Source organism: Corvus moneduloides, chromosome 2 (assembly GCF_009650955.1).
Source record: "Corvus moneduloides isolate bCorMon1 chromosome 2, bCorMon1.pri, whole genome shotgun sequence".
Lineage (NCBI taxonomy): Eukaryota > Metazoa > Chordata > Aves > Passeriformes > Corvidae > Corvus > Corvus moneduloides.
Genome location: NC_045477.1, coordinates 5,278,100 through 5,304,572, shown reverse-complemented (window position 1 = coordinate 5,304,572; position 26,473 = coordinate 5,278,100). Strand labels below are relative to the sequence as shown.

At 46.6% G+C, this 26,473-nt stretch overlaps 1 protein-coding gene across 4 annotated transcripts; it reads right to left on the bottom strand.

Annotated features, from left to right (window-relative positions):
* Positions 1 to 656: 656 nt before the first annotated feature.
* LOC116438030 (T-lymphocyte activation antigen CD80-like) lies at positions 657 to 25,080 on the bottom strand. Of its 4 annotated transcripts, none has more exons than XM_032096586.1 (7): positions 24,923 to 25,080; positions 24,675 to 24,779; positions 11,370 to 11,693; positions 9,686 to 9,967; positions 7,574 to 7,699; positions 4,612 to 4,738; positions 657 to 3,162 (listed from the first exon to the last, which is right to left on the bottom strand). In XM_032096586.1, the coding sequence occupies exons 2-6, from the start codon at positions 24,760 to 24,762 to the stop codon at positions 4,632 to 4,634; spliced, it is 927 nt and encodes a 308-aa protein (XP_031952477.1). In that variant the 5' UTR covers positions 24,763 to 24,779; positions 24,923 to 25,080; the 3' UTR covers positions 657 to 3,162; positions 4,612 to 4,631. The 4 variants fall into 4 exon arrangements, with proteins under 4 accessions (XP_031952477.1, XP_031952469.1, XP_031952460.1 ...); XM_032096578.1 differs by having other exon boundaries at positions 657 to 3,170; positions 4,615 to 4,738; XM_032096569.1 differs by having other exon boundaries at positions 4,615 to 4,738; positions 24,675 to 24,775.
* Between the last annotated feature and the right edge of the window lie 1,393 nt (positions 25,081 to 26,473).

Genomic DNA, 26,473 nt, shown 5'->3' with positions numbered 1-26,473 from the left:
CCTGGCCATTGTTGCAGGGATGTTATTCCGTGGGAGGGAAGGCAGAGCCAAGGTGTAGCAGTTGTGTGGATTTTCTCTCTGTGTAAGGGAGGGCTGCTACATGTTCTTGCGCTGCTGGTTAGCCAGGGGAAGCAGAGACTTCCAGCTACACTCAAGATTAGCAGCCATTTGTTTCTCAGTTCCCTGCTGAATTTGGTTCCCTGCACTTCCTTATTTCTTAGACTCCCAAATGGGGAGGGAAGAATTGGTTCAGAGTTTATCTTTTACATACACCTGTAAGGGATTCTTCACATCCCCACTCCCTCCAACCCCCCAGCAAAAGTGCAGCACTGAAGTTGTCAACCTTCCACTTTCAGAGTAGGTAACCCAAGGAGCAGGGGTACAGTGAGAACACCTTACACTGGGTTTTGCTTTTGCAGAGAGCCTCCTGTTTGGAGGGAGGAGGATGATCTGTAGCTACACTGCTCAGCTAACCCCTGGCAAACTGACAGTGAGGTTACCTGAGTGTCATTTTGTCATTGCTGTCAGCACAGCAAACAGAACTGTGGCCTGATGCCAGCTGTACCTGGTGCAGCTTTGTCAACAGCTGCATCACTTACCTGGATGCTGAGAAATGGTGGCTGGGGCTAATGTGAGTAACTGAGAGGTTCTACCACTCTCCAGCACATAGACAGACATCTTTTATTACTAAGGAAAGGAAATGGAGTTTACAATTAATTTTTTAATACAATTAAAGGAGGAACCCCAGGAAAAAACATAATATACAAAACACCCATGGTAAACAGAGCAGCTCACCTGCTACAGTGACACAGATATGAAGCTGAGAGGGTCTCACAGAAACCATTTGTGTGCAATTCACTGAATACAGCATAAGGCAGTAGAAAACATGATCCAGAATGTTAGTGCTTAAGGAAAAACTAACAAAATAACCTGCCCATCAAGCATATAAAAACCCCCCGATGCTAGACATACTTGTCAGTGAAATTTTTGGTTTCCTTTAGTTACTGAAAGTGTTACTGGAGTCTGTGGTGATGTAGAAAGGTTTGGTACAGTGCAAAAGACAAACCCTTCTTGGTGAGGCTGCACAATCACTGGTCAGGAGCAGAAGCAGAGCACGGTATAGATAGTGAGAGGGAAAACATGCTGGTACAACTGGCAGAGCTGTGGTGTGGCTGGCAAGGTGGAATTGCAGTGTGGTTATAGGGAAGGATGGTGTTGGAAATGAGCAAAGTTGGAAGTGAATGCCAAAAGAGGGTGGTCAGCCTGCAAGAAGCTGGTGGTTTGTGCTGGAAGGAGCAAGCAGAGGCTGAAAGAACAGGAAACCTGAAGAGTGTGAGACACATCACTCATGCAAGTCCTGCAGTAGGGTCAGGCTGCCTTTTGGAAACACCTGTGTTCTGTTTGCAACCAGAACACACACAAGTGCAATTGTTTCCTTATTCCCCAGCTTATCTCCTTTTCTCTATCAAAAACTCCTCTGTAAGAATGTTCTGAAGTTCCCATTATGCTTGGTACAATGGGAAAGCAGTAAAAAGATGATGGAACAGTGTGACTCTGCAGGAGTAGAAAGGTAGCAGTGTCTTATTTTTTACTTAATCTCAGAGCTCAATATTCTATAAACCACTTTTAATCCTCCTATTTTCTCCAGCAGTTTCTCAATATGTACCAACTAGGAAAAAAGTGAAATGGATGGAATATGTCTTTGCTGTGCCCTAGGAAGATAAGCAGCTCAAGTAACAACACATCCCACAAAGAGGAGGGCATCGTGCTTCCAGATGCTTTGGTATGCCCTGATAACATGGATAGAACAGTGAGGGAATGGGTACAGCTTGCAGAGCAAAAGGGAAAACATAACAGCCAAACTCAGGGCACGGTGGAGCTAGGTCAGCATGCAGAGTTGCTTAGGAAGCTTGTTGGGGGTTGGGGCATTTTCCTCCTTTCCCCTCAAAATGAGAAATATTTTTTTCCTACACAGTAGGCAAGAATGTCACCCTGATCAGATGAGTCCTGTCCAATGTTAGCATCCTGTAGGGAAATTCCTTCTAGTCCTGGCTGGGTAGAGAGAACACTGGCAGAAAGCAGCAATGTTCAGTGCAAAGTAAATATCCTTACGTTGCTGTGAGAGACTCCCAAAAATCTGCAGAGCTTTCCCTAACAAGTATCCCACGGCAGATGTACACACAGAAGCAGACCCATGTTTACGAAGCAAGGCCTGAGTTACATTTGATGACAGCAGATACACACGAGATAACCTCTGACTGACACACAAGTTCCAGTGGGGCTTTACAGGTGTGGGTGGGAAGGAATGCACATGGAAGCTTGGCCATGTGTGTGCACAGGTTGTGTGCCCTCACACAGCAACTGCATGGAGGAGCCGTACCTCAGTGCCTGGGTTGGCAAGGCTGTGCTTCCAGGAGAAAATGGTTATGAGAACTTGTGCCACTGCTGTAGATAAGCAATATTAATCAGCTCTTAGGGGTGCTGTCAGAGTCTATCATTCCCTAAAAAGTCTCGTAGCGCTGCAAATAAGCATGAGGCATACAGGCTCACTTCCAAGGTGGCTTTTTGCATGAAATATGTGTCCCATTATTACATCTTTAGGAGAGAAGGGATGCGTATCTGTAATGGTCAAGTTCAAATCCAAAGTCCTCCAGCACAAAGAACAGATACTTGTGTGAGGCTGAATAGAAAAGAAGTTTTAGCTGCTCCCAGTCGCAACATGGAGGCACAAACTGACAAGATTACGTGTTGGGATCTGGGGTCTCCCAAAGGGCAGCTCCGTGTTACTGAAGGGGTAGGTGGGCATGGGCTCCCTGCTAGGGCTCTGCAGGCCCCTGATTCTCACAGAGGCAGCATCAAGCCAGAGGTGCCTGAAGTCTTGACCTGGTGTGCCATTGATGCCATTCTTCTGCCCCACTGCAGGAACACGGAGGGTCCTCCCAGTTGGAATCCCAGCGACCCCAATGTAACAAGGCCACCCCACAGCTTCCGTGGCATGGGTGGGGGTTTGCATTCATTCACAGGAGGTTGTGTTGTCAGCTGTGGTGAGCAGAGTTTTCTCCTGCTGGCACCCCCTTGCAGAGAGCCAAAGGGTCCATGCAGCAAGCATTGTTGTACAACAAACAGTGGAGTCTGCAGTGCGGAGTGCACAGCATGAAGAACCTGAGGGACTCAAGGAAAAGATTTCACTGATTTTTTGTTTTCTCCCACCTTAAATGTACCCCAGTAATGCTGCAGAGCCGACGAACAGGTATCACCTGCGAGAGCCCTCCACAAGAGGGCTCTTGTTCCCTAAACTCGGAGCTGTTCTGAGCGGACTGTGCAGTCAGTGAGCTGCAGCCTGGCCCAGCGCTCCCTGCAAAAACCTTGGGAACGGAGTGAGGATGACTAACGAACGTGCTTCCCTGTTTAAGCAGCAGTAGGACACGGCTCGGTGCATCACGAGATGGCAGTCGGCCACTAAGGAAGCACAGTTTCCATCCCAGTCCACACACAGAAGCTGTCCCAGGCACTGGAGTCGGGAAACACCAGCCACCTAGAGGAAAATCCTGGCAAACCTCTCTAACAAAAGAGAATGGGTTTGTTCTGTAGGTGAACTCCTGCCACTCCCATCACAAAACTCCCCAAAATTCATTCTAACCAAAGCTTTAGTATCTGTTCCAGACAGGGCCTTCCCCAGAGGAAAACATGAGTGGGTGGTCAGGTTTGGAAATGAGACGAGTGGCCTGAATGAGAGTTTCCTCTCCTTTCCATCTCAAAACTATTAAACGTTTAGATTTCTGCAGTGCACAACGTGACAAAATCGCAACTTCTAGGACCCCACAGCTGTTGCTCTACGGCATTACCCTGGCAATTCCGCAGGCATTACCCTGGCAATTCTGCATGCTGCGGTGAGAGCAGGAAATGCAGTCACCTGGATAATGATGTGAATATGACCAGTTAGCTGCTAATCTTCCCTTAAGTCTCCTCACTTAAGTGTCTTTTTGGAGGACACAGCCCCGAAAACTGCTGAGCTTTCAAACCAAAGCAAATATAATCCTTTGTAATCATAAAACCATGACAAGCCAGACTTCCCCAGCCCATCTTTTGTAACACACCATTTTCAAAAGTAACTCCTTTTAAAATATGAGTGTCTTCTGGGCAAGTTTGAGGGAGGAGACTTTTCCTTCTCCATTCCTCCAGCTGCTGAAAGGAATGGAGGTATCTCAGAAGTGGACTGGCAAGGCTGATCATACTGGGAAAGCTGGAGTTGTTCTTTTGTTCCCCCCTCCCTTACCACCATTCGGTCAATCCTTAATTTCTATCATCAGTGATGCTCCCATGTTGAGGCATCAGATCAGGCACATGGCTCACAGGGAATCAGCTGGAACCTCTAGGGGGTGAAGCCACAAGTGGCACCTGTGGTAGCGATGAGTTACTTAAAAATTAGCCCAACAGGACAGGCACTAAAAGACTGCCCAGTGTTTAGTTGGAAAGCCCATAAAATGAGCACAGGGGCAAATGGCAGGGGATCACTGCAGATCCTGATAGCTGTGGTGTTTTGAGCTAACATTGCACGAGCCTCTAATGGTATTTGAGAAGCTGTTTTGCCAGGATAAGAGTAAAGAAAACTACCTGCAAATGCAATCTGGTCATACAGATGATGTTTCAGCTGTCCCTTTATCGCTCAAGCGTGCCTTCATAGAGTCTTTCACACCCTCTTCCACCGAATTCTGGCCCTTACAACAGTGAGAACAAACTGAAAAAAAAGATCCCATGTTAGTATTTAGAATCTCAGAAGACACAAAAATGCTGAATCCAAATGTCTTCTTCAACAAAGTTGAGTATAACTGAGAGAGGGAAGAAAGGAGAAAAGAAATTAAAGAAAATGAGATCCTTTAGGTCTAGTGACTTCCATTCTAACTTGGCAGGATTCACCCCTGCAGTACATCTGAATATGGTCAAAGTCTGATCTGATAGAAAGCTCTGTTACAAATAAATATTATCTATATAGTGTCGTATGGATAAAACAGCTCTCCTTAGCACAGAGCTAGAACCTCAGCCTGGCACAAAAACAGGTTGCTACATGCTGAGGTAAGGTCAGAAGGGGAAATAATGATGGAAGTTACATGCCACTAAATGCAGTTTACCTACTGAGTGAAAGAATGCCGGTGTTAAAACAAACTAACTCTTTCAGTGCTTTAAGAGGAATTCAGATCAAGCAGATCCCTTTAATATCTCACCATCCATGACTGAATTTTAGTAGTTCAAGTTGAATCTTGTGCAATTGCGCTCGCAAAATTATGCAACATGAATCCTAAGTTATTTTTGACTTCTAATCGTGGTGCTTTGTGTTTTCATTCTTAAACTACTGCAAAATAGGCCGTGAGCTCCTCCGAGTAGGCGGTTGTGAACCTCAACAAAGCACCTGATTGTTTTGCTCACCACAACAATCACAAGCATCTGAGAACTCTTACTTCCGTTTTGTTTTGCTCTGCCTTTCTATTCTTCCCTCCCACACTTCAGCTCTTTGAAGCATGGCTTTTCGAGCTCAGAAACCACTCTTAGCAACTCATGACTCAGCTTTCCATAGCCCAGAACAACAGAGGTACTCTCAGACCTATTCTGAGGTGCCACGAGAGCTCTTGAAAGGTGATCTGCAGCAGCACCGGCAGGAAGCACTCTTAGGGCAGATACTTCCCTTCCCAGACAGGTGGCCATGCACAGCAGCACTGAAATGGGACGACTACACAAACCGGAAAGTTGGATGGAAGCTCTGGCTTCAGTTTCTTACGCTTCTTACAGTTTCTTTTACAGTTTCTTCCATGCTTAGTCTGGAAAGTGGCTGAACGAAATAGCACCACCTGACACTTGCAAATCCATTCCCCGTGAATATTATGGAAGTGGGACTAAAAGGGAAATTCCAGTTAATGCAGCCATGTGCCATGCTGTTTGCAGGTGATTGCATTCTACCACATGGGTATGCTTTTTACACTTGCTTTAAAAGCAATTCAGTTCCTATATAAAAGGCTATCTCAGAGTGCTCCGGAATCTTGCTAATTTAATGGCAAGGAACCTTTTAATTTCCAGCCTACATTTGCTGAGAGCCAAATCTTCCGATTCTAGCTCATATTCTCCTATAATTAGAAGTTCATTATACATGCAGCTAACAGCACAGGCTGTGATCAACTGTGATTTTCTTGGTTTCAGCCTGCTTGTTGCTTTCCTGTTGACACAGCCCCAGGGAACAGCAGGGGAGGAGAACTGGCACTGGTGTCATAAGGGCACAGGGGTGACCAAGAGTCACCGCGTCCCAGAAGCTTCCTTTCTTTGTGATGAAATACTAAAAGGAAATTAGCCCAGCTTGACTCAATGGTTCACGTTGAAGGGATGTGGTTGATGAGGAGGGGAAAAGAAAAGTAGTAATGAGACCTCCACACCTCTGACTTGGGAGTGAACTTGTCTGAAGTAGAGCTATTAGAAGACATGAGCATGACAAACGTACAGGTGTCTGTAAGTGGACTGAGTCCTTGCTGCCCAGAAAATGAGCTGTCCCAAGTGGTCACTTACACCACGGCCAGATGGTGTAAGTGGCCTGAAGATAGGGCCCTCAGTGTGGGATTCTTGTCCCATGACATGGCGTCCCCAGTGACCTGACAGGTCTCAGCTGGGTGTTTTTTATCCTCAGGTGTTTGCAAGGCGTGCTGTCATTCTCCAGGCCTGCTCTGCAAAGCTGCTCACAGGGTGTGGATAAGGCATCTACTGCTGTTGGCTTTTCATCCTACCTGCCTTTATAAATCTATTAAATGTCTGCCCACATCTTCAGGGACTTTCTGGCAAGGTCAGCTTAGACATGATTAGGAGCAACAGCCAACAGATAGGATTTTATTGAAGAAAAAAAAAAAATACTCCACTGCCAGCTAACCCTGAGATATTTGAAGTCCCCTTTGCCATTGAAAAACTCTTGGAGACTTGTCTGGAGTTACTGAGGACTTCATAGGATGGGACCAGACATTTTACCTGTGCCATTTTTAGCCATACAATCTAACTCTCCTGGTTGGTGTTCTCATAAAAGTAGGACATTGCTATGCTGAAGTCCATCCTGTGGCCCTAACACTATGTATTTTTGTTACTTTGGCTCAGTGACTTTCTGAGAGATTGTCAGGGTGTGGAGAGAGATCCAATTTTGAAACTCTCAGTGCTCAGCCATATCTATCATGATCACCAAGATTCTTGGCATTTTAGAGCATCTTAAAGCATCTTAATACATAAAAAGGAACCTTTGTGAACCTCTTCATCACCCCTGATTGTGGAAATATTTTGATCTGCTGTCAAAACTCCCCACCACCTCTTCACTTTCAAACCTGAACTCGAGTGTTGCCTGAACACAAAATGTAGGAAAATCATGAGCTAGACTTAGATTTTGTGACAGTGGATGCTGAAGAAAAAAAAAAAAAAAAAAAAGGAAATGAGAAAAATGAGAAGAAGGTACAGAAATACCTAGTGTGACAGTAAAGTTTCTATTAATGTGTATCCTACATAGACACTCCACCAGCACTAAGAGACACCTTCTTGAAAAAGAAGCTGCACTTACCATGCCTTGGGAGGTATCTTGCTGCCAGGGTGATAGCCAGAATGAAGGTGATAACGATGATAATTGAAGCAGTAATGACATTATAAGGTGGAGGCACAGGAGGAACAAAGCAGTCGTTTGTTTTTTCTGAAACAGGAGAAATAAAACATAAATAAAGGGCCCAATAAGACACCGGCATTTTCATGTAAGGGCAGGTATGTGAATTTCAGTGCTTCTGGCCAAATTCTAACTCAGATATTCAGCCTGAAAATGGACCTACTCAATAAACAAGCAAACAAACCTGGCACCTAAATTTCTTCCATCCACCCACATTTGCTATGGGCTGAAATTTTTAACACATCCATGGAATGTAAAAAGCTGGGTCTTTGTCCAGAATAGGGCTGTGACAGGAAATATTTAAAAACACACAAGCTGTTTCAGGGAAATGACCTAGGCTTGGTGGAAAAGTCTGAGTCCACAGCTAGAAAGCTTCTGTTCTCAGAGGTACTCTGCAGCTTTCCTTACTGTTTTCATCAGATTTATATCTATTTTCTTTCCCCTTTGGATTCACAGGTGAAGGAGAATGATGCATTAAACAGGCTAGAATAGAAATTTTTTTCTGCATGGCAGGAACAGAGTGCTGTGGCAGAGTTCAGTTTCAGTGGGTCTGAAGCATTTGGCTTTTCACCATTGGAGATGGTGGAAAATCCTATTCTACCACTGGGATTTTAGAGTAGATACTGGGCCATTCTTGTAAAGGACAGGACTTCCTGCATGTCCATAGGTCTCCAGACCTATGTGCACAGACCTTCAGTTCTTCCATCATCTGCATCTGGCAAGGTAAGCATCATTCCACTCCTAAGACTAGGAGCCTGATCTGCTGTTCAGCCCTCCCCTCACACTGTAGGGGTTGCCTTATACATTTATCAGAGGCTCTATTCTGTCTGAAAATCACTGTTCATGAAAGGTTTGTTTGGAGCATCGTTTACACCATACCAAAATGGGAGCGGTTCCACATCCTAAAAGGCAAAAAGTGGGGGCTTTGTGACTGCTGTGGCTGTCACTGTTGACTGCACCCTCCTCTGATCACTGGGTTTTTTTGTTGCTCTCTTTTTCTATGTAGTGAGCTATTCATAACCTTATTCTCCCTTCATTAGGGACATTATGCTCTACATCCAGCAATAGCCAATATTCATAAAGCACTAGTTCCTGGCATTTGTTCTGAAGCTGAATGGCACCTCTCCCCACAAGCCCCTTTGATTTTAGTGAGATAGATGAATAAGATACCTTGATGAATAAGGTACAATTCCCTAGGAAAAATACTGCTTCTCTATCTTCCCTTGAAGGTGCCCTTACCTCTACAGTAAAAACATCAAACCCAGAGACATTTCAGAATACTTTTTTGGTAACAACATTAAAAAAAATCCTTTTGGTTTTACAAATTTTCTTGCAAATCCCCTTCTGCTGCAAAACATCTGGAATGTCATGTGCTGCCTTCCCTCGTGCTGTTTCCACTTGTGCCTCAAGCTTTTCAAAGCACAGACTTATCTATTATGCCATCACTTCTAAGCCATGCTCAGTGATGGAATTCTTTTCCTACAAGTTAACCCTACGTTACATTTGAAAGCAGAATTTTGTCTAGACCCCAGCTGACAGTTTCTTTCACCGAAGCAGGGACAAACATGCTTGTTAAATTAGGAAATTCTTTCAAAGTGCAATCTGTGGCTTTTAAAGCACACGCGCTTCTCAAGTCCATCCAAATACCAGGCCTGTGTCACACAGCTGGCAGCAAGGCCATGTTGGTACAGAGGGGCACTGGATGGTGGCAGCCCCAGCCTCTGGGATCCACCAAGTGTCACATTACTGGATCACAGCAGGATCCAGTTCAGCTCTCAGCCCAGCTGCAGTAGAGCAGCAGGAAGACAGCTGCCTCTGCTTGTCAGTCACTGTTGTAACTCTCCCTTCCCACCCCGCCTGTCTTCCAGCCTTTAAAATATTTTGGTGTGTAGTTAACAGGCAGGATCATTGGGTGATCCTTGCATGAACATCTGCAGAAAATCTACTGCATTCTCAGAGGCAACTCAGCAGATTAAACAAAATGGCTTTGTTACAAAAAACATTAATAAAACATACTCAGAAGCAAACTGGTGGACTTTGCAAAGCCATTGTATTCAACGGAGCAAGTGATGTTGACATCCTTGGTCACATTGAGCACCAGCTTTCCAGTGACGTTGTATGGGCTGAAGCTGGACTCGGACACCCAGGTGGCATTCCACTCCATGGACATGTTGTCGAGAGCTCCAGAGATCCTGGGCTTGGGGAAACCTCCGTGAGAAGAACATATTATCACCATCTCAGTTGACTCGCAGGAATCAGCGGACACTTCTGCTGTTATGTTGGGCTTGCTGAAGTCAGCTGGAGCAAGAGAGATTTGGTTACCTTTCTGTCAGGCCACAGCGAGGGTGGCAGTCCTCGATCTCCCACGATCAAAGCAAAGACTCCCCCACAGGGCATTCACCATGTCTTCCATGGTTTCTGCTGCCCATGGTCTAGGATACCAAGCAACCAGTCACTAGCGAAAGAAGCTTGCTCAACACTGCGTGGCTGACCAGCGGCAAGCAAGGAGAGACACAGCTTTCCTTCCAGGCCTACTGTCAGTTGAGCAATATGACACTGCCATCCAGTCTGGAAAATCCCTTCAGACATCCCAACCTGATTCCAGCATTTCCCTTTCCTGATCTGCACATAGCTTGATCCCACTTCACCAAAGGGAGCAGAAGTCTGCCACAATTATTACAGCTGGCCTGTTAAGACAGCAAGGGGATTTCTGGCTGGAAAGAAACTGCAGTATTTGTGGACAGGAAAAGAGATCCGTAGTTTTATGTTTTTCATGCAGTTAACTCCTCACCCCTCACAGTTAAAAAAGGGTGCTGGCAGTACACTTCCCTTTTTTCATACCAGTTCCCAGAAAGATCACTAAATTTGTCTCCTTGCACATATGCCCACAATGCCCTCAGACCAGCAGGAAATGGCCAAACCCCAGGAGCTTGTCTTTTTTTTGTTGTTGCCAAATCTCCTTCCAGATGTGGAATGCTCCTTCACTGACTTGTCTGGAAGATTCATGTAACTCTCTGCTGTTAAAGGTATTCAAATGCATGTATATATTTATATATGTCACCAGTACCGCTGTCTTTGGTTGAGATCAACTGCCACAAAAATACCAGTGGAAATGGAAAATGTCAATGGAACATTTTGTGGCCTCTAAGAGAAGATTCGGGTTCATTTTGAGCAAAGGAACTTGGTTTCTTTAATGTAAAAAGCCTCAAAGCTACATGAGGAATTCAACCTTAGGCTATTGAGCTGCGGTGCAGCCAGCCCCACAGAGCCTGGGCCCCACAGGGGGTTGGATTCAGGGCTGGGATGCTGCCATGGCCACACCATTCCTCTTTTGGCTTGAATGCTTGACAGGTACCAAGGGCTGGGTCTTGCTTTGCCCCAAAGACAGCAGGGGCTGCCTCAGGCACCCACCAGCTGTGGTACCTGGGGAGAGTCCCAGGAGGGATCCTTTCACAAGAGGAAGGCAGCAAGGGGAGAAGGTTGAGCTGGTGGTAGGAAAGAAATTTCTGTACCTGGGGTAGCTTCAGAAAGGTAAGAAGGGAGGCTGCTGGAATGGAAGCAGTTAACACAACTTTCAGCACTCTTTTAGCCCTCCTGGTGGAAGTCTATCTGCTACAGGATGAATAAGCTTGGAAGAGTGTCCTTTACCCCCAGAAGCTGGCACGGGAGAGCCTCAGGTGTCAGGAGGCAATGCACCTACCTGTGACAAAGAGGATGACGGACTCGTCACACACGACAACGGAGTTGCGCTGAACTACACACTGGTAAGAGCCATTGTCCAGGATCTCCATGGGGGAGATCCACAGGGTGAGGTTCCAGGGGTCCATCTCTGTCCGGTTCTGGTACCGCTTGTGATTGGAGATCATATTCCCCTCTGAGTAGGCCAGCACCACGTCCGTAATGTTCTTCTGCCAGTAGACCCGGTACTTGTGTAGGCTTTCTGAGATGGGGATTTCATGACAACATGGCAGGCTGACCTTTTCCCCCACTTTGCTTTTGACTACTTTCTTCTCCAGTGCTTGGCCTGCAGGTGAGGGATAAACAGAAGTCAGGGAGTCAGTGGTACAGCCTTGTGCCAGGTCTCTTGCCTAAAGCTCACCCCTTTTGGCTCTGACTACTCACATCCCTCATCACCCACCGAGCTGTTTTACAGCTTCAGCTCTGCACTGAGGGGAGCCCTCCCTGGGCATTGCCTTGAACATCGTGCCCCACTCTTACTCAGGATCACGGCCCAGCGGGCACACAAGGATTGCTGCATGGATTGCTGAAGGCAAAGGCAGGAGAGCTGCTTGTCTGAACAGAAATTTTGCTGGCCCCTATAAAAACAGGGATAGAAACACACATCCACAAACTGCTATCTCTTCTGTTCTCCCTTTTCAGAGCCCAGTGTTTGGAAAATCTGTGTCATTCCCTGGTGGGTTCCCTGCATACCTAACAGGGCCACAGTGGACTTTTTGTTCAGGGGGGCTGGGGGATTTTTGGAAGTTACTTTTTGTAAAAGAAAAAAAAAAAAAACAAAACTTTAAAGATCCCAGAAACTAGAATCAACCCTACAATGATGAACAAAGGTTGCAGCCACACTATCATCAGCCTTCCAGCATTAGCAAATGAACAGCTTTGCCTAGTTTAGCTAGTACAAATTTATCTTTGTGAAAGCCCATGGGCCTGCCTTGGGATGACTTGGAACCCAGCACAGGTGTTCCCTGACTCCTGGCCAGTGACTGTGCCAGTCCCATACCTGGAGTACAGCCATGTGCCAACAACAATAAGCTGAGACCCTTGCAGGGTGAAATTAGGTACAACTTTGACCATGTGAGCAGTAATTCCCCTTCTAAGCACCCTGCTCCCACAATCAGCCTTGCTTTCCCACTCCTTCCTCTTTCCAGTGGGTAGAGGTTCACAGGGCCTGACATCTGAGGGAGCAGCCTAGCAAGGAGCTCCTGCTGCTGCTGAAAGGTGACCCAGCATGAACACACAGCCCTGTGCTGCACCACAGGGCAGATGGCTGGGCTTTCACCTGAGTTAGTGCAAGCCTGGGGATGATGTGCACCCAGCTTTGTTAGTCCAGAAGATCAGGTTGCTTCTGTCTGTCCTGCTTGCCTCAGCCTCGCTGCCTCAGCACTCATCTCCAGTGTTGGAAGTGGGATATGAATCTGTTACACTCCACTGACTGACAGCAGAAAAACAAGGAAATTGTGGGGAAACACAAAAGGTGGAAAGGATTTTAGGAGTGAGAAATAAGAGCAGGCTTCAGAAAATAAAGCAAAAGGATTTAGGATTCACCTTTGTCTATGAAAACTAGAAGAAGATACAGTTATGCAGCACCAAGGACATTAAAACAATGGGTAGGTGCGGAAGGTATCTTTTCAGCTTTATACCGGCTAGCGCTTGTATTTCAATGCCTTAGAAAGCCTCGAGCAGCCTTGAGAGGTAGCACGGGCAATCTAGCACTTTAGTAGCTCTAAAATCGGTACCTGAATCAGCTGCAGAGCAAATACCATCAGCAGAAGCAAAGAGGGAGAAATATAGCTCCCTGCTCGCTCAATTCCCTGCAGTTAGAAGCCTTCAAATGAGACAGACGACCAGAGATGTTTACAGGAAAGTAGCTGAGCTGAGAGAGAGCCTTTTCCTCCCCTCGACCATCTTTTATTAGGAGAAGGGGAAAGGGGAGGACTGGGGGCGGACCCGGGGTGAGCGGCCAATCAGACACTGCTGAAGAGTCTGAGTTACATTTGGCTTTGCCCGCACTTGGAACAAAGGAGCTATGAGCACATGTCTTTGGGAGGGGGGAGGGGAAGCTCAAAACAGGCAGCAACAGGTAGGGTTTATAGGTTTGGCCTAGATAGATTTTGGAGTTGCAAAAAAATATGCTTATCTTAGCAAGATAGGTAAGTTTAAGCCTTATAATGGGATACTGTATATTGTTATGTCAAGGCATAACAAGTCAGTATTGTATTCAACAGCTGTACGTGCGCTGTTATGAATGGGTTAAGACAGCTGTCTGTAACTTTTAGAAGCATGCTGATTGGATAAGAAGCTTTTAAAAATGCTTTGCAATCAGGAAGTTGTTGGATGTCCTTGGCAGCACGAGCTTTGTACCAACTCTGTCTCCACTCGGTGTGTGAGATTGATAACAGAATAAAATAATAAAAGGCTCCTGGAGCCCCTGACCAGGCTCCCTGTCCCGTTTGTCCACAAAGACAAAGACAAAAGCTTCTTATCCAATCAGCATGCTTCTAAAAGTTACAGACAGCTGTCTTAACCCATTCATAACAGCGCACGTACAGCTGTTGAATACAATACTGACTTGTTATGCCTTGACATAACAATATACAGTATCCCATTATAAGGCTTAAACTTACCTATCTTGCTAAGATAAGCATATTTTTTTGCAACTCCAAAATCTATCTAGGCCAAACCTATAAACCCTACCCATTGTTTTAATGTCCTTGGTGCTGCATAACTGTATCTTCTTCTAGTTTTCATAGACAAAGGTAAATCCTTTTGCTTTATTTTCTGAAGCCTGCTCTTATTTCTCACACCTAAAATCCTTTCCACCTTTCGTGTTTCCCCACAGAAATAGCTGTCTTCAGGACAGAAAAGATTCAGATTCCCTCTTCTTTCCCTGCAGAACACATCTCAGTAAACATGCCTGAGAGAGGAAGCAGGAGAGTCCTGACAGGTGGTGTGTCACTGATGGGGACAACACAGCATCACCCATCGGTGCAGGGGAGAGCCAACGTGCAAAGCCTCTGCCTGAAATGTGAGCTGAGCGACGCACAAAGCTGAGCCTAAGAACTGCCACCCCCCCAGCGAAGTCTGGCTGATGCCGTCTGCCTCGTGATAGTCGCAGCCTAACTGCAGCCACGCTATCCAGAGGCAAAGTGCAGCACTCAGGCTGCGACATTCCCATTCAGCCGGTGTCCAAGGCAGCCACAAGCTGGTTGCCTGCCAGGCCTCATTTGCTTAGCAGCGACTCACAGACCCTGGGGTGACTCACAGACCCTGGGGCCGCTGTCACAGCACGACCCCTGTGGCACAGCCCGGTGACTCGATCACAATCCTACAGCTGCCAGTGCTGGAGGGAGACAAGCAGAGGCTCAGCCAGTGCCCTGCCACAGCTGGATCTTGGGGCTGCTTGCTGGAGTAAAGCCCAGACACAAAGCCTGGGACAGAACATTTAACAGACATGTAGATGTGGCACTTAGGGACACAGTTTGTTGGTGGACTTGGCAGGGCTGAGTTAAAGGTTGGACTCAATGATCATAAAGGTCTTTTCCAACCTAAACAATTCTGTGATTCTGTGAAATAAATTTCACTCCCCTCCCCTGCTGCACACCCACCCCTGTCCCACTTACACACTACATTAAATCTGTAGGAAACACACCAAAAAATACCGTGGAGGTCCTGGTGACACTACAGAATGTTTTAATATTAATTAAGTAAAATAGAATATGTAATTAAAAGAGCAACTTCTTATTTAACTGGTTTCCCTCCACTCAGACACTCCACTGGTCTTCCAAAGGGAAAGTTTCAATTTTTTCCCTCCACTACCTGTACTTCCCCTTCTAATGCATTGCAGATCCTGAGAAACCAAACTGGGGCAGACCAGGAGCTGCTCAGCACACTGACCCCTGTCAGCCATCAACTGGTAGCAAAATGAGAGAAAAACGAATTCTTCCACACAGGAGAAAAACTGCCTTGTCTTGCCAACCTTTGGCAGCCTGAAATTCGGGGATTTCTTGACATCAGCTTTTTAAATGCTACTGCTAGACCTACCCTGCAGGAAGAGTTCTTGCCCTTTAAGGAATGCCCTTTTAGGAATGCACATATATTTTTGGCTTTCACAACATCCTCTGGCAACTTGTGCAGTCTGATTACCTGCTGTGTGAGAAAGCATTTCCTTCTCTTCACCTTAAAAGCAGCCCACTTCAGGCTGTGATTTTTGAAGTTCTTTCTCCTGCACCTCTGTGTGCATTTGTATATACGTGTGTTTTTATCTTTGACCACATCTTTGCTTGTTCTCACAGTGCAGCTCTTATTATTGTTGGAGAGACTCAGAAGAGCAGCCAGACAAACATCCAGTCAAACTTTGGGATTGATAAAGACCATTTTCTATTTTCCTTTGCAGCAATAGAGGAAGAGTAGGCGTACAGTAAATGTCAGGGTGACATCACATCATGAGTTACATGAGGTTCTCCCTACTTGCCCCTCAGAGTCTCCTTTTGCAACCAAAAGAAGAACAAAAACCTTCTCAGGAGTACACGTGCAGGGGCTGGAAACTCCTGCTGATGTCATGTCTACCCTTAAAAGGCTCTGCACCCTTGAAACTGCAACCTGAATGCTGCAAGCCTGAAGGAACCAAAGTCCATGAAGAGTCATTCAGCCCTACAAAAGTCCCCTTTCACTTTAGAGGTGAACTGCAAAGCAAAAATGAAAACCCAGTTCTGTGCCATCTCTGTGCTGAATGCTCTCTGCAGCCAGGCTGTGGGGAAGGTATTCAACATGGAAATAATCTTTAATGACTTTTCTAGAAAAAGATCCCTCCTCTTCCTACCCCTCTGAAGCCCACCCACTCTCTTGCTGCACACACACATCACTCTGCCACTGGAAGCCCATGGCATGTGGCAATGCTGAACTGCTGGAAGGGCTGACTTTCTCTTCCCTGGGCAGAAAAGCTTGCTTCATTCAAACCATGCCTGTGCTGCAGATTCCCCATACAGGGCTAACTGGAACAGAAAGGTGAGTATAGAGGAGAACTGTTTTTGCTCCAAGAGTCAGGAGAGCTGTTGAGCCTGTATCCCTGTTTTCTGCACTCTTTGCCCAAGCCTTGACTCAGAAATTCCCCAGCCACAGAGAGCTTTGTTATCCTGACCGCACATGCAGTCAGACAGCACATGAGAGCAGATTTCCTCTGGCACTGAAGTCTTGCAGAGACATTTGACAATAAAAGGCAGCTAAAGACCCAGCAATGCTCTGGAGAAGCAGCATCAAACTGTTGGAAACCTCCTGATAAATCCTGGTGAACAGAAGTTCCAAAGCCATTCTCTTCCCCTGTGTTCCCCATTTCTCTGCCCTTCTGAGCCTTGCTTTGCTTTTTTTCCTTCTGGTTCCCTATTTATCTTTGCAACAGCAGCTGGTATCTCTACTCATCAATTAATGACATCACTGACTCTGCCTAGGACTATGCACCTGGGATTCCTACTCTGCAGGTAATTCTGCAGCTCAGACCTCTCTGTGAATAGCACACACCCCAAATTCGCATGATTTATCCTTTGGGGGCAATGCAGTATTTTACAGGGATTTCCAAGCAAAACAGACCATCAGAAAAATCAAGACATTTTGAAAAGCTGAATCTTTCAAATACTAGACACTCCTCCTTGATCTTTTCTTTATAACAGGTGATTTTACCAATGAGGAATGAGATTCTCCCCAGGCTTTCCATGGAGTCAAAATTCAGCAGACATCCTGTGCTACATGGGAATACATGACATGCTTTGTATTTAAATCAGTGACTCCTGTGAATACACTGATGACAGAAAGATTCTGTTAGATGCCCAGATAACCTCTGTGTGGAGACATTGGTTCAGAAGAACATAAAACCTCTGCCTTTCTCTGTGTTTCGCTGTAAGACCCTGTGCACTAAGAAAGATGGCATGAAAGAGAGAAAAGGGGGTGCTATAAGGCCCTGCTGGCTGTTGTTTTCACAGAGTCTGTGATTGCAGATTGTTATAAATAAAGTGCCGTGGAATAAAATCTATTTCTTTATTAAATTTAATTTGGCTGAATTTCTTTACTTCAAGATTAACCCAGGCCTGACAAGCCTCTGAGGCTCCTTTTTCACAGACTCCCCTCCAGCAAGTTCAGGCATGCAGAGAGGTCTTGGCAGACCTAAAAAGGAGGAGTGGCCCTTTCCCCTTACGCAACCCCAAGCTCAACCTTAGATCTCAAACCATGGGCCTGCTGCTTCTCTAGGCTTCGTTGGGAAAGCAAAGCAGCCGCAGACCCAGATGTTTTGTGCAGGCCAAGTTCCCTTCTTCATCCCAAATGTGGTTAGAGAGGGGAGCAGAAAAGAAGGTGTCCCAAATAAAACCAGCAATGCACTTCATTCAGCAGTGATTCCACTCAGTTCCCTGTGACAGGATTAATCCTAGTGTATGATGATGTCAGGGTAGGTCTGAGGTAGGGAAATGGTCTGAACAGGTTTCTCTAAAAGTTCATCCCTGCTTGCTTCTGTGCTGTAACCTCGGGGTGCCCAGCTTGGGGCAGCATAGCAAGGGCATGGCACCCCTTACATGGTTTTAAGTGCTACCCATCTTCATGCTGCCACATCCCTCCTAAACAAAAGTCACCTTGGTTTGCCCAGCTCTATACTGTTGATTTGGCAATTATTATAACACTCCCAGGGTGTTTTGGTGTCCCACTCCATCAGCAGCCTTCATTCCATTTTAATGCTGATTTATTTTGTGTGTGTTTGCACATGTTCACCTTTAGTGAAGAAATCCTTGAAGCCATGAAGTGGCTGTGAAAACCACCGTGCAGAGCACGATCTGCAATTAGCACCTGAGAAGACAAACGGGAATCTGAAATACTTTGGTAGATGGGCTCGCTGCAGCGCTGGGGCAGCTCCAACTAGCTGGCACCTCTTGCTCCAGATCAAGTTTCGATACTTGTGGAGATAAGGATCTCCTGCTTTCTGAGTCACCCTGGGACAAGTCCGCTGCCCGGGTTATGTTCAGTCTGCTGAGTTTGTTACATGAGTTAAATCGCAACTCTGCAAAAGTCACCTGCAATTTTCTCATCTTGGCACCAGGCAGGAGGTCAGATCCAAGCAAGGAGCTGGATATGGAACCAGAGGTATTTGTGGATGGGGACTAGATCGTGTTTAAATCTTTTCCCCCGCTGCAGAGTGCTCCACATGGGAGCTGCTCAGGGAGGAGAGGATGGAGACCTCCCTTATCTCCCGTGCTGCAAACCAGCAGGGACATACAGCGGTGGGGACAGAAGGATGTCTTTGACTTGGAGAAAGTAGCAAAAGGAAGAGTCCTTCTGAACCTTCTCCCTTTCTCCATTCCCAGCCTGTGGAATGTGACCCTGCTAGAATAAAAAAAGGGGGAGGGAGGACTAAATCTGGATGTCCGGAGAAGATTTGCATATTTTAGTTCCTTTAGAGATTAAATTCCTGTATCTTGCTCAGCACTCTTTCGATTTCCCAGTTTGGGGGCAGAAACTAGATGTGGCATTTGTGTAAGATGGGCTTGTGGGGGAGATTTGTCACAAAGTCAGACAAAAATAAATTTGTTAATTTTTTCCCCTGCAGACTCTGTCTCTTGCTGACAGGCTCACTTTGTACTTCCTCTATATTTATCTCCCAGCTGAAGATGTTCTCAGATAATTTTCCTAATTCCTCCAATACCACTGCCATGCATGCTGCTGTCCTCACAGCACAGTTTCTGAAATTGAGGTCCTCCCCACTGCTTAAGGCTGTAGTTTTCTTCAGTGCTTACTAAATCTCTGTCCCACATGCTCCCCAAGCAGCCAGCCCTCTCTTGAGACTGATAAAAGGTGAAAGTGCCCAGTAATTAGGAAAACCAAGCATGATACCTCTCACATAAGCCCACTTCAAAGTCGAAAAATTACAAATTTATATATATATATATTATTTTTTGCTGCTGAAGTTCTTGCCCACAGCCATAGCAACACTCACCAGCGCAGCTAACAGCGCTGCAGGGCTGCCAGCCATTACCTTGTTAGAAAAACTGGTCTGTGCTCAGGCACCGACTCACGGATGCTCTGCAGACAGCCCTGACAGTCACCCCGCAGCTGGAGGACTGGCTGGAGGAGAGATTACACAGCCCCAGATACAAGCACAGTGGAGAATGGCAATTAACTGGAGGACACTCAGGAAACGAGACCAGAGCAGTCCGGAGGGGTCTGTAAGCTACAGAAGCTGTGGAGGGAGTGAAATGAGAGGCTCGGGTAGGTGCTGCTGGAGGCACCATCCGGGAGGATTGAGGGCAGGGCGGCGCAGGGAAGGGGCTCTCTCTGCTTTTAGGAACCAGTGTCTGACAGCGTGCTCTGCTCTCTCTGAAGCACTTCCCCCGGCACAGGGATCAAATCCTTGTCTGCAGAGCATTTAAAACGGCACCAGAGGGTAGCTGCTAAGCCGAGAGCAGCGGTGTGCAGAGAGACTTCCTTCAATCCTCTTTTCTAACAACTTTTTTTATGTGATATGGAGGAAATTGGAGCTCGCCAAAAAGGTGGATGTCCTTTGAGTGCAGGATAGGTAGAAATGTCACCATTAGCCATCACTCAGCACTTTCTTTTCAGTCAGAGAGTCCCCTGGGACCAATGATATTTTAAAAGCATAACAGCGAAAAAGCAGAAGCAAAGCCTGTGGCACTTCCGAGTTGGGAAAGATTTACGTATTCTCAAATGAACTCCCGAGACTCCCAGTGGTGATGCCCCTCCAAAGGGACAGAATAGCTACAATTAAACATAAAGTTAATCTATTTTAAAACAAAACTGACCTCCTTCTGCCAAGTGAACAGACTTCACTGCGTCCAGCACACCTGCCTTGCCACCCTAGGAAAGATACCACATCCACAAGTGCACAGTATTTATACTGGGAAACACATGTTTAAAAGGAAGGAGAAGCCTTCAGCCTGGAGAAGAGAAGGTAGCAGGGAGACCTTAGAGCAGCCTTCCAGTGCTTAAAATGAGCCTGAAGGAAGGCTGGAGAGGGACTTTTCACAAGGGCATGTAGCAATAGGACAAGGGAGAATGGCCTCAAGCTCAAGGAGGGAAGGTTTAGATCAGATATTAGGAAGAAAATTATTTACTGTGAGGGGGGTGAGGTGCTGGCACAGGTTGCCCAAAGAAGTTGTGGATGTAGCAGCCCTGAAGGTGTTCAAGGCCAGTTGGGATAGGTCTCTGAGCAACCTGGTCTAGTGAAAGTGTCCATGGCAGGAAGGTTAGAACAAAATGACCTTTAAGATCCCTTCCAACACAAACTCTATACTTCTATGAGAATTTCTCTGACTGTGGAAATTCTCCCCCAGCCTGGCACAACCTTGGGATGCAGCCAGACAACAAATTCACTGATCTCATGCCTCCCCCACAGAAGTAGAGCGGATCTAGCTCCCCTTTCCCTTCCAATCCCCCTTGCAGGGCTCTCCAGAGCCTGGTTCAATACATCAGCCTAAAAAGAAAGAAAAAAAGGAAACTTCCTGCTAAGCTGGAAGGTGAAGTAGATCATCCAAGGATCAGACATGTGCAAAGAAGAGAAGGATAACATAGCCAGAGAGGAGCAGGATTGCATCTTTTGGTGGCAATGACCTGTTTGTACCCCTCAACTGTGATGCCTGCCTGCATCCGTCCCGCTCCGGGGTGCACGGCATCGGTGTAAAAACAAACTGACTCTGACAAAACTAACTCACCACAAGAGAGGCAGAGGGATAACATCAGTCATTTATGTCAGATTAATTACCCCCATTAAACCACACTTGGAACTCAGAATTAAGCAATGAGCAGGAAAGGTGTGAGGGCATAATTTCTGCTGGTTATCTACCCCAATTAGTAAAAGCATCCACCCCGAACATTGCATGCTTAAATGCAGGAATGCCCAACGTGCACACTGCAAAAAGGATACAAATGTCTCAGTGATCCAAGAAATGCAAAAAAAGCTGTTGCTGTCAGAGCAACACAAAATCACTGGAGCTATCTGGGTTCATTGTGATCTAACTGGAAAAAGGAAATGATGTGGGTGAAAGGAACATTTGACCCACAGCCTTAACAAACTTGGCAATTAGGCTTTTAACTGTATTTTGTGTGTAAAAATGTAGCTTGTCTAAGTTTAATTTTCTGTGAGTTTTTTTCCTCAAGAATTCTTTCATTTAAAAAACACACAACAGAAGAAATAAAAGAGTCTATAAGAAAAAGCAGTAGGCTCTAGCTGGTTTTCTGTTTCTCCAGACAAGCTCTTACAGCAGGTTTCACTCTGGATAGACTGACAGACAGAAAAAAAGGAGTTCCTTAGTTCCGCTGCCCTTGCTTTTAAATAAAGACTTTTTTTCCCTGGCATGCCTGGAACAGAAGGAGACAGAAACTCATCTGAAAAAAGAGATTAAAACAACAGCTGAAGGCACTAAGAGGAATAAGTCAGAAACTGAATCTGCATCCAGTGATCGAGTGGGCAAATCCGGTACGTAAAGAAAAATTTCTGCCATCTCCGCCATGAAATCTGCCCCAGCACAACCCGTACCAGAGCTGGCACAGAAATTAGACACCAAGCACCTAAAGTTCATTGCTAGACACTTCAATATTTAGGGGTGGCCACAAAACAGGGAATCTTTCTCAGCCCTTGTTGTCCCTTTCTGAAACCCAGTTCTGAGCGCTTTGCTGGGAGTAACACTAGGGAAGGGGATTCCCAGAGTGAGTTACTTGTGAGCCAGTGCTTGCTCACAGAAATGGATATTCCCCCTCCCTTCCCAACTCTCCAGTAACTTAGAAAAGCTGTAGGGAATTTTCCTCAAAACGTCCCAGAAAATTTCACCCCTGGGAAGAAACCAAGAGCTAAGTGGTCCCCAGCTGGAAGAAAAGACTCCAGGGAAATTTAAAAATACTCCATGGACACAAAGCCAGGCTTGCCGGGTCCCTGCAGTCAGTGTCTATGCTTTGTTTGCACACAGAGCAGGGAAAGGTCACACTGAGGGACTTCAAGCTACATTTTTCTAGTATAACAAGCCGGGACTGAGAACATCCTACAGTTTGTAGGTAGGTGTGAAGGTGCAATGGCAGGACAAAACCAAGCCCACGGGGATACCAGCAGTGCATTCAGATCATAAATAAAAAACATGGTTGTTGTGTAACCAAGGTTCTTCTGCCACTTTGTGCTGAGATAACAGGGTGTTGTTCGTGGACATCAGTGTCTCCAGCAGCAGATGACATCCCAGAAGCAGCTCTAAATTACACTGGCATTTCAGTGGGGCACCTCAGGTGAACGTCAGAGTAACAAAATTCAATTCAAAGGAAAATAAATGGATCTACGTAGCTTGCACATAGATGAATTTCCTATGAAATACAACCTTCAAACCATCCCTTTTAATTAAGTTCCCCATTAATGCCTTCCACTACTATGATGTGAAAATTCAGCCTGGCATTCCCTCTGTTACTCTTTCGCTCACATGGGCTTTACAGAGGGCACCTGTTTCCATCCTAGAATGTTACCTGACTTTTTGGAGTGCTACATCAGTGAGGTGTGCCAGCATCAGGACACCTGGGCTAACCCAAGGACAGCCAGCCCTGACTGTGCCTTGATGTGGTCATGAGCAGTCCCACGTGGGGTCGACCCTGTAAAGGCCAGCTGTGGTGACTCGCTCAGTACTGTGTGGGAGGTCACTGACAGGGGGATGGCAGACACCCAGGGCTCCACTATTTTGCCACAACTAGGTCAGAACTCAGTCCTAGTGGTCCCTGTGGGCAGCCTTGAGAAGACATCACCCAAGAGCACCAGTAAAGCTTTTAAAATGCAGTCCTTTGTGGGTACTGCACCACGTATGTTCAAGGAGCTCTAATGTAGGAATGCTGATCTTCAGAGAGAAATGGTTCAGAGTGTGTGTGAGTGCACACAGAGAGAGAAATAAGTGCATCAGCTGTCCTGCTCTTATCAGTCTGCCAAGCCCCTGCTTCTGAGGCACTGGGACTTTCACAAACATTTTGCATGAGAAGCATCCAAAAATTATGCCCCAAAAGTACAAATATAGGAACACTTAGTTTTCTATTACCAAGCTCCTATTTCTAGTAGTGGATATTAGCATGCATCAAACTATACATCCAGCTATACATCCTTTAGCCAAGGAACCAGAATCCTTTTCACAGAAATTACATGACTGGCGAGTTACCATATGCTCGTAATTACACTATTAACATACCACAAGCTCTTAAAGTACTGAGAGAGAAACAGTTCTGCTCATGATAGATTGTTTGCCTGATGCAAATACAGGCAAATTACATCTGTGCTTGACAAATGCTTCGCAAGCACAGAGGGAGGGGAAGGACTGAAGGGAAGAGGAAGAGCAGAAATCCCAGAGCGACATTTGAGGTTGTTGCTTTCTTTACAAGTGAGCTCTGCGATTAATTGCCTCCTAAATTCTCCAAGTTTTGTTTTAAAATTCTGAGACTGAAACTCAAAATGAAACCCGGCATCAAATATCTCCCAGTTTCACAACAGCAGCATGAAAAGCTCCTAATTTTGCATCACTTGATTTTTAACGAAAGCCTCAGTTCAGCCCAGGTTTGCTCTAGAGTATCATTAGCTGCAATGAAACACTAAAATTGACAATAAGCACAACTTATTTTGCATCCACGACCAACTCCAGCTCAGAAGTGAATTTTGTGTGGTTTCCAGGTTAACACTTCACACATCTGAGAAGATGTAAGCCTCATCACACAGGAGCGATCTGTGTGAGCTTTGTGGCAAGTCCTCGGAAAAGGACAGGGGACAGCCCAGGCAGGACTTCAACAGGGATTTGTGTTGGTGGAGAAAGAACCCACTCTGCTCTGTGCTGAGCTGCCCAGGAGGTGCAGAGCACTCCAAGCTACCACCTTTCCCTGTCTTTCCCACCATGCACCCACTTCTAACCATCCAAAAAGCTGCAGAAGCTGCAGAAACCCCCGCTGCTGAAACCGAAGCCCAAGGGGCTGCGCCACATGCTCCACACAGACATCAGCTGACCAAAAACACCCTCATTTCTCTCCCCGTGGCTGGGATGGGAGATCACCATGCCCCTCTGGGAGCCAGCAGCCTGGTGCAATGGGCCTGGAACGCTGAGAGCTCAGGGCTCCCCAGTGCAGTGCCAGCCACCCCAAACCCTGACCTGGGCTCAGCCCTGGCAGGAGGCACCAGGTGGGTCCTGAGGGCCACCATCCCTGCTGACCATCACATGGGTGCTGCTGCTGGGACCCAACCCCTTCCCACGGCCACACTCCAGGCAGTCCTGCTTACCTATCCCAAGGCAGAGCAGCACGAAGAGCCCGAGCCTCAGCCACGTCCTCAACGCCGGCGCCGGTGGGGAGACGGGCAGGCACATCATCTTCCTGTAGCTCCTGGCTGGGAGGAGAGGGGAATATGGTTAGGGGAACGGTGCCTGAGGAGTCACAGCACCCTGCTCCGTGCCCCTCTCCTTCCTGCCTGCTGCCACCACCAAAAATCCCGAGCACAAGGCCAGCCTGCCCCGCTTCCTCCCCTGGTACCTGCCGTTTCCCTGGTCGAGCGGCACCGAGGCCACCCCTGAGGCAAGGGACGAGGCAGGGGGCTCAGTGCCAGGCCATGGGTGCCTGGCTGCTGTCACAGGCTGCTGAAACTCTCCCTGGCAGGGCGCAGGGGGAAGTCTTGGTGCTGGGAGGCTGCTCAGCCTCCTAAGTCACCTCACACCGCCCACGGCTTCCTCGCAGGGCGTGGGTCAGGATGCAGCGCCCGCCGCCCCCGTCGCCCCAAGAGGCATGGGGCTGCCTTCATCCCTCGGGATGCTGTGGGCGTTCCTCAGCCAGGAGGGTTTCAGGCCGAAGGGCCCTGCCTGTGAATGTAAGTGTCAGGCAGTGCTGGGGGCTGTGCCAGTTAAAATGCAACTAAGTGAAACCCTGATGCTACTTCGGGAGTAGCGGTATAAAATTATGTTTGAAATAAAAACAAATGCCTGTACCACCATTTCAGGCCCAGCTGGACAGAATCCATCAAGAAATGGATTTTCCAAAGAAAATTTAAGAAGGATTGCTTAGGCTGCATGTGATGGATGTTGTGGCTGAGCACCTGGACAGGGAGCAGGATGTGACAGCAAGGCCAAATGTGGATGGTCCTGGTGTCACTGGAGAGCATCCACCAGCCCTGTGGAAATGGAGAGAGCACTTGCCTCCCCAGCATCATGTCCTGCCTGCTCCAGAAGGCACCCACTGCTCACCCAAGCCCCAGCTCTGGATGGGGCAGGGGAGAGGCATGGACCATCCCTGCTTTAAAGCCTGGAAGGGCAGAGCCCTCACCAACCCAAACAACCAAAGCCAGTCCAGAGCAAATCCTGGGCAGAAAAACAAACCACTTAGTAAGTAAGAGCCTGAGGGAGTAAATGCATGCTAAGTGATGTAGCTTTGTACTGCACACCCTCCTCCAAAATAAAACAAGCCCTGACATAGTGTAAGAGGTTACAGTGTAAGGGGTTGTATTTTGCTGTAATAATCCCAGCAAGAGGGTTGCACACCACTGAAAACCTGGTATTCTTCAAGGAGATAAAAAAAAGTGCAAATACAAATCAAGAGTAAAATAATCTATTTAAATGCAGATTTCCGGTTTGCTGGTTTAAATTACTTTGATTTAAATGAAATGCATCCTTTTTATCAGAAATGATTTGCCACTACATTGCTCCAGCTTTTCTTCAGTACAGGTTCCTTGAATTAGCTAGATTAGATGGACTGGGTTGAATTACAAATCAGAATTTTATTTTGACATAATTAAAAAGATGGTATTCTGTAGAGAAATCCAACACAGGTTATAACATTTCTGCAGAGAGAAAATCATTGTATATGAAATGGCTGAGAGGAGTCTGTTATTGAGTCAGGCTGGGACTTTCTCCATTGCAGGGTTTTGAGTGCCTGTGTTTTGTGGTTTGAGCTCTGATCTAAATCCTGTACATTTGTACCCTGTCCATGCATTCTCTACCAGCATGGTTTGCAAATGCAGATGACAGTAGCACCATGTGTTCACACAGAAGTGTCTTCATGGTGCTCAGAGAAGAAGAAAGTATCGTTAATACA

Bases quoted from the DNA above. Each gene is read 5' to 3' on its own strand.
- LOC116438030 (XM_032096586.1), bottom strand. From the start codon at position 24,762: ATGATGTGCCTGCCCGTCTCCCCACCGGCGCCGGCGTTGAGGACGTGG. The intron at 11,694-24,674 runs GTAAGCAGGACT...CCTCACCTGCAG, and splicing joins GCTGCTCTGCCTTGGGATAG to GCCAAGCACTGGAGAAGAAA. The intron at 9,968-11,369 runs GTAGGTGCATTG...CTCTTGCTCCAG, and splicing joins CGTCATCCTCTTTGTCACAG to CTGACTTCAGCAAGCCCAAC.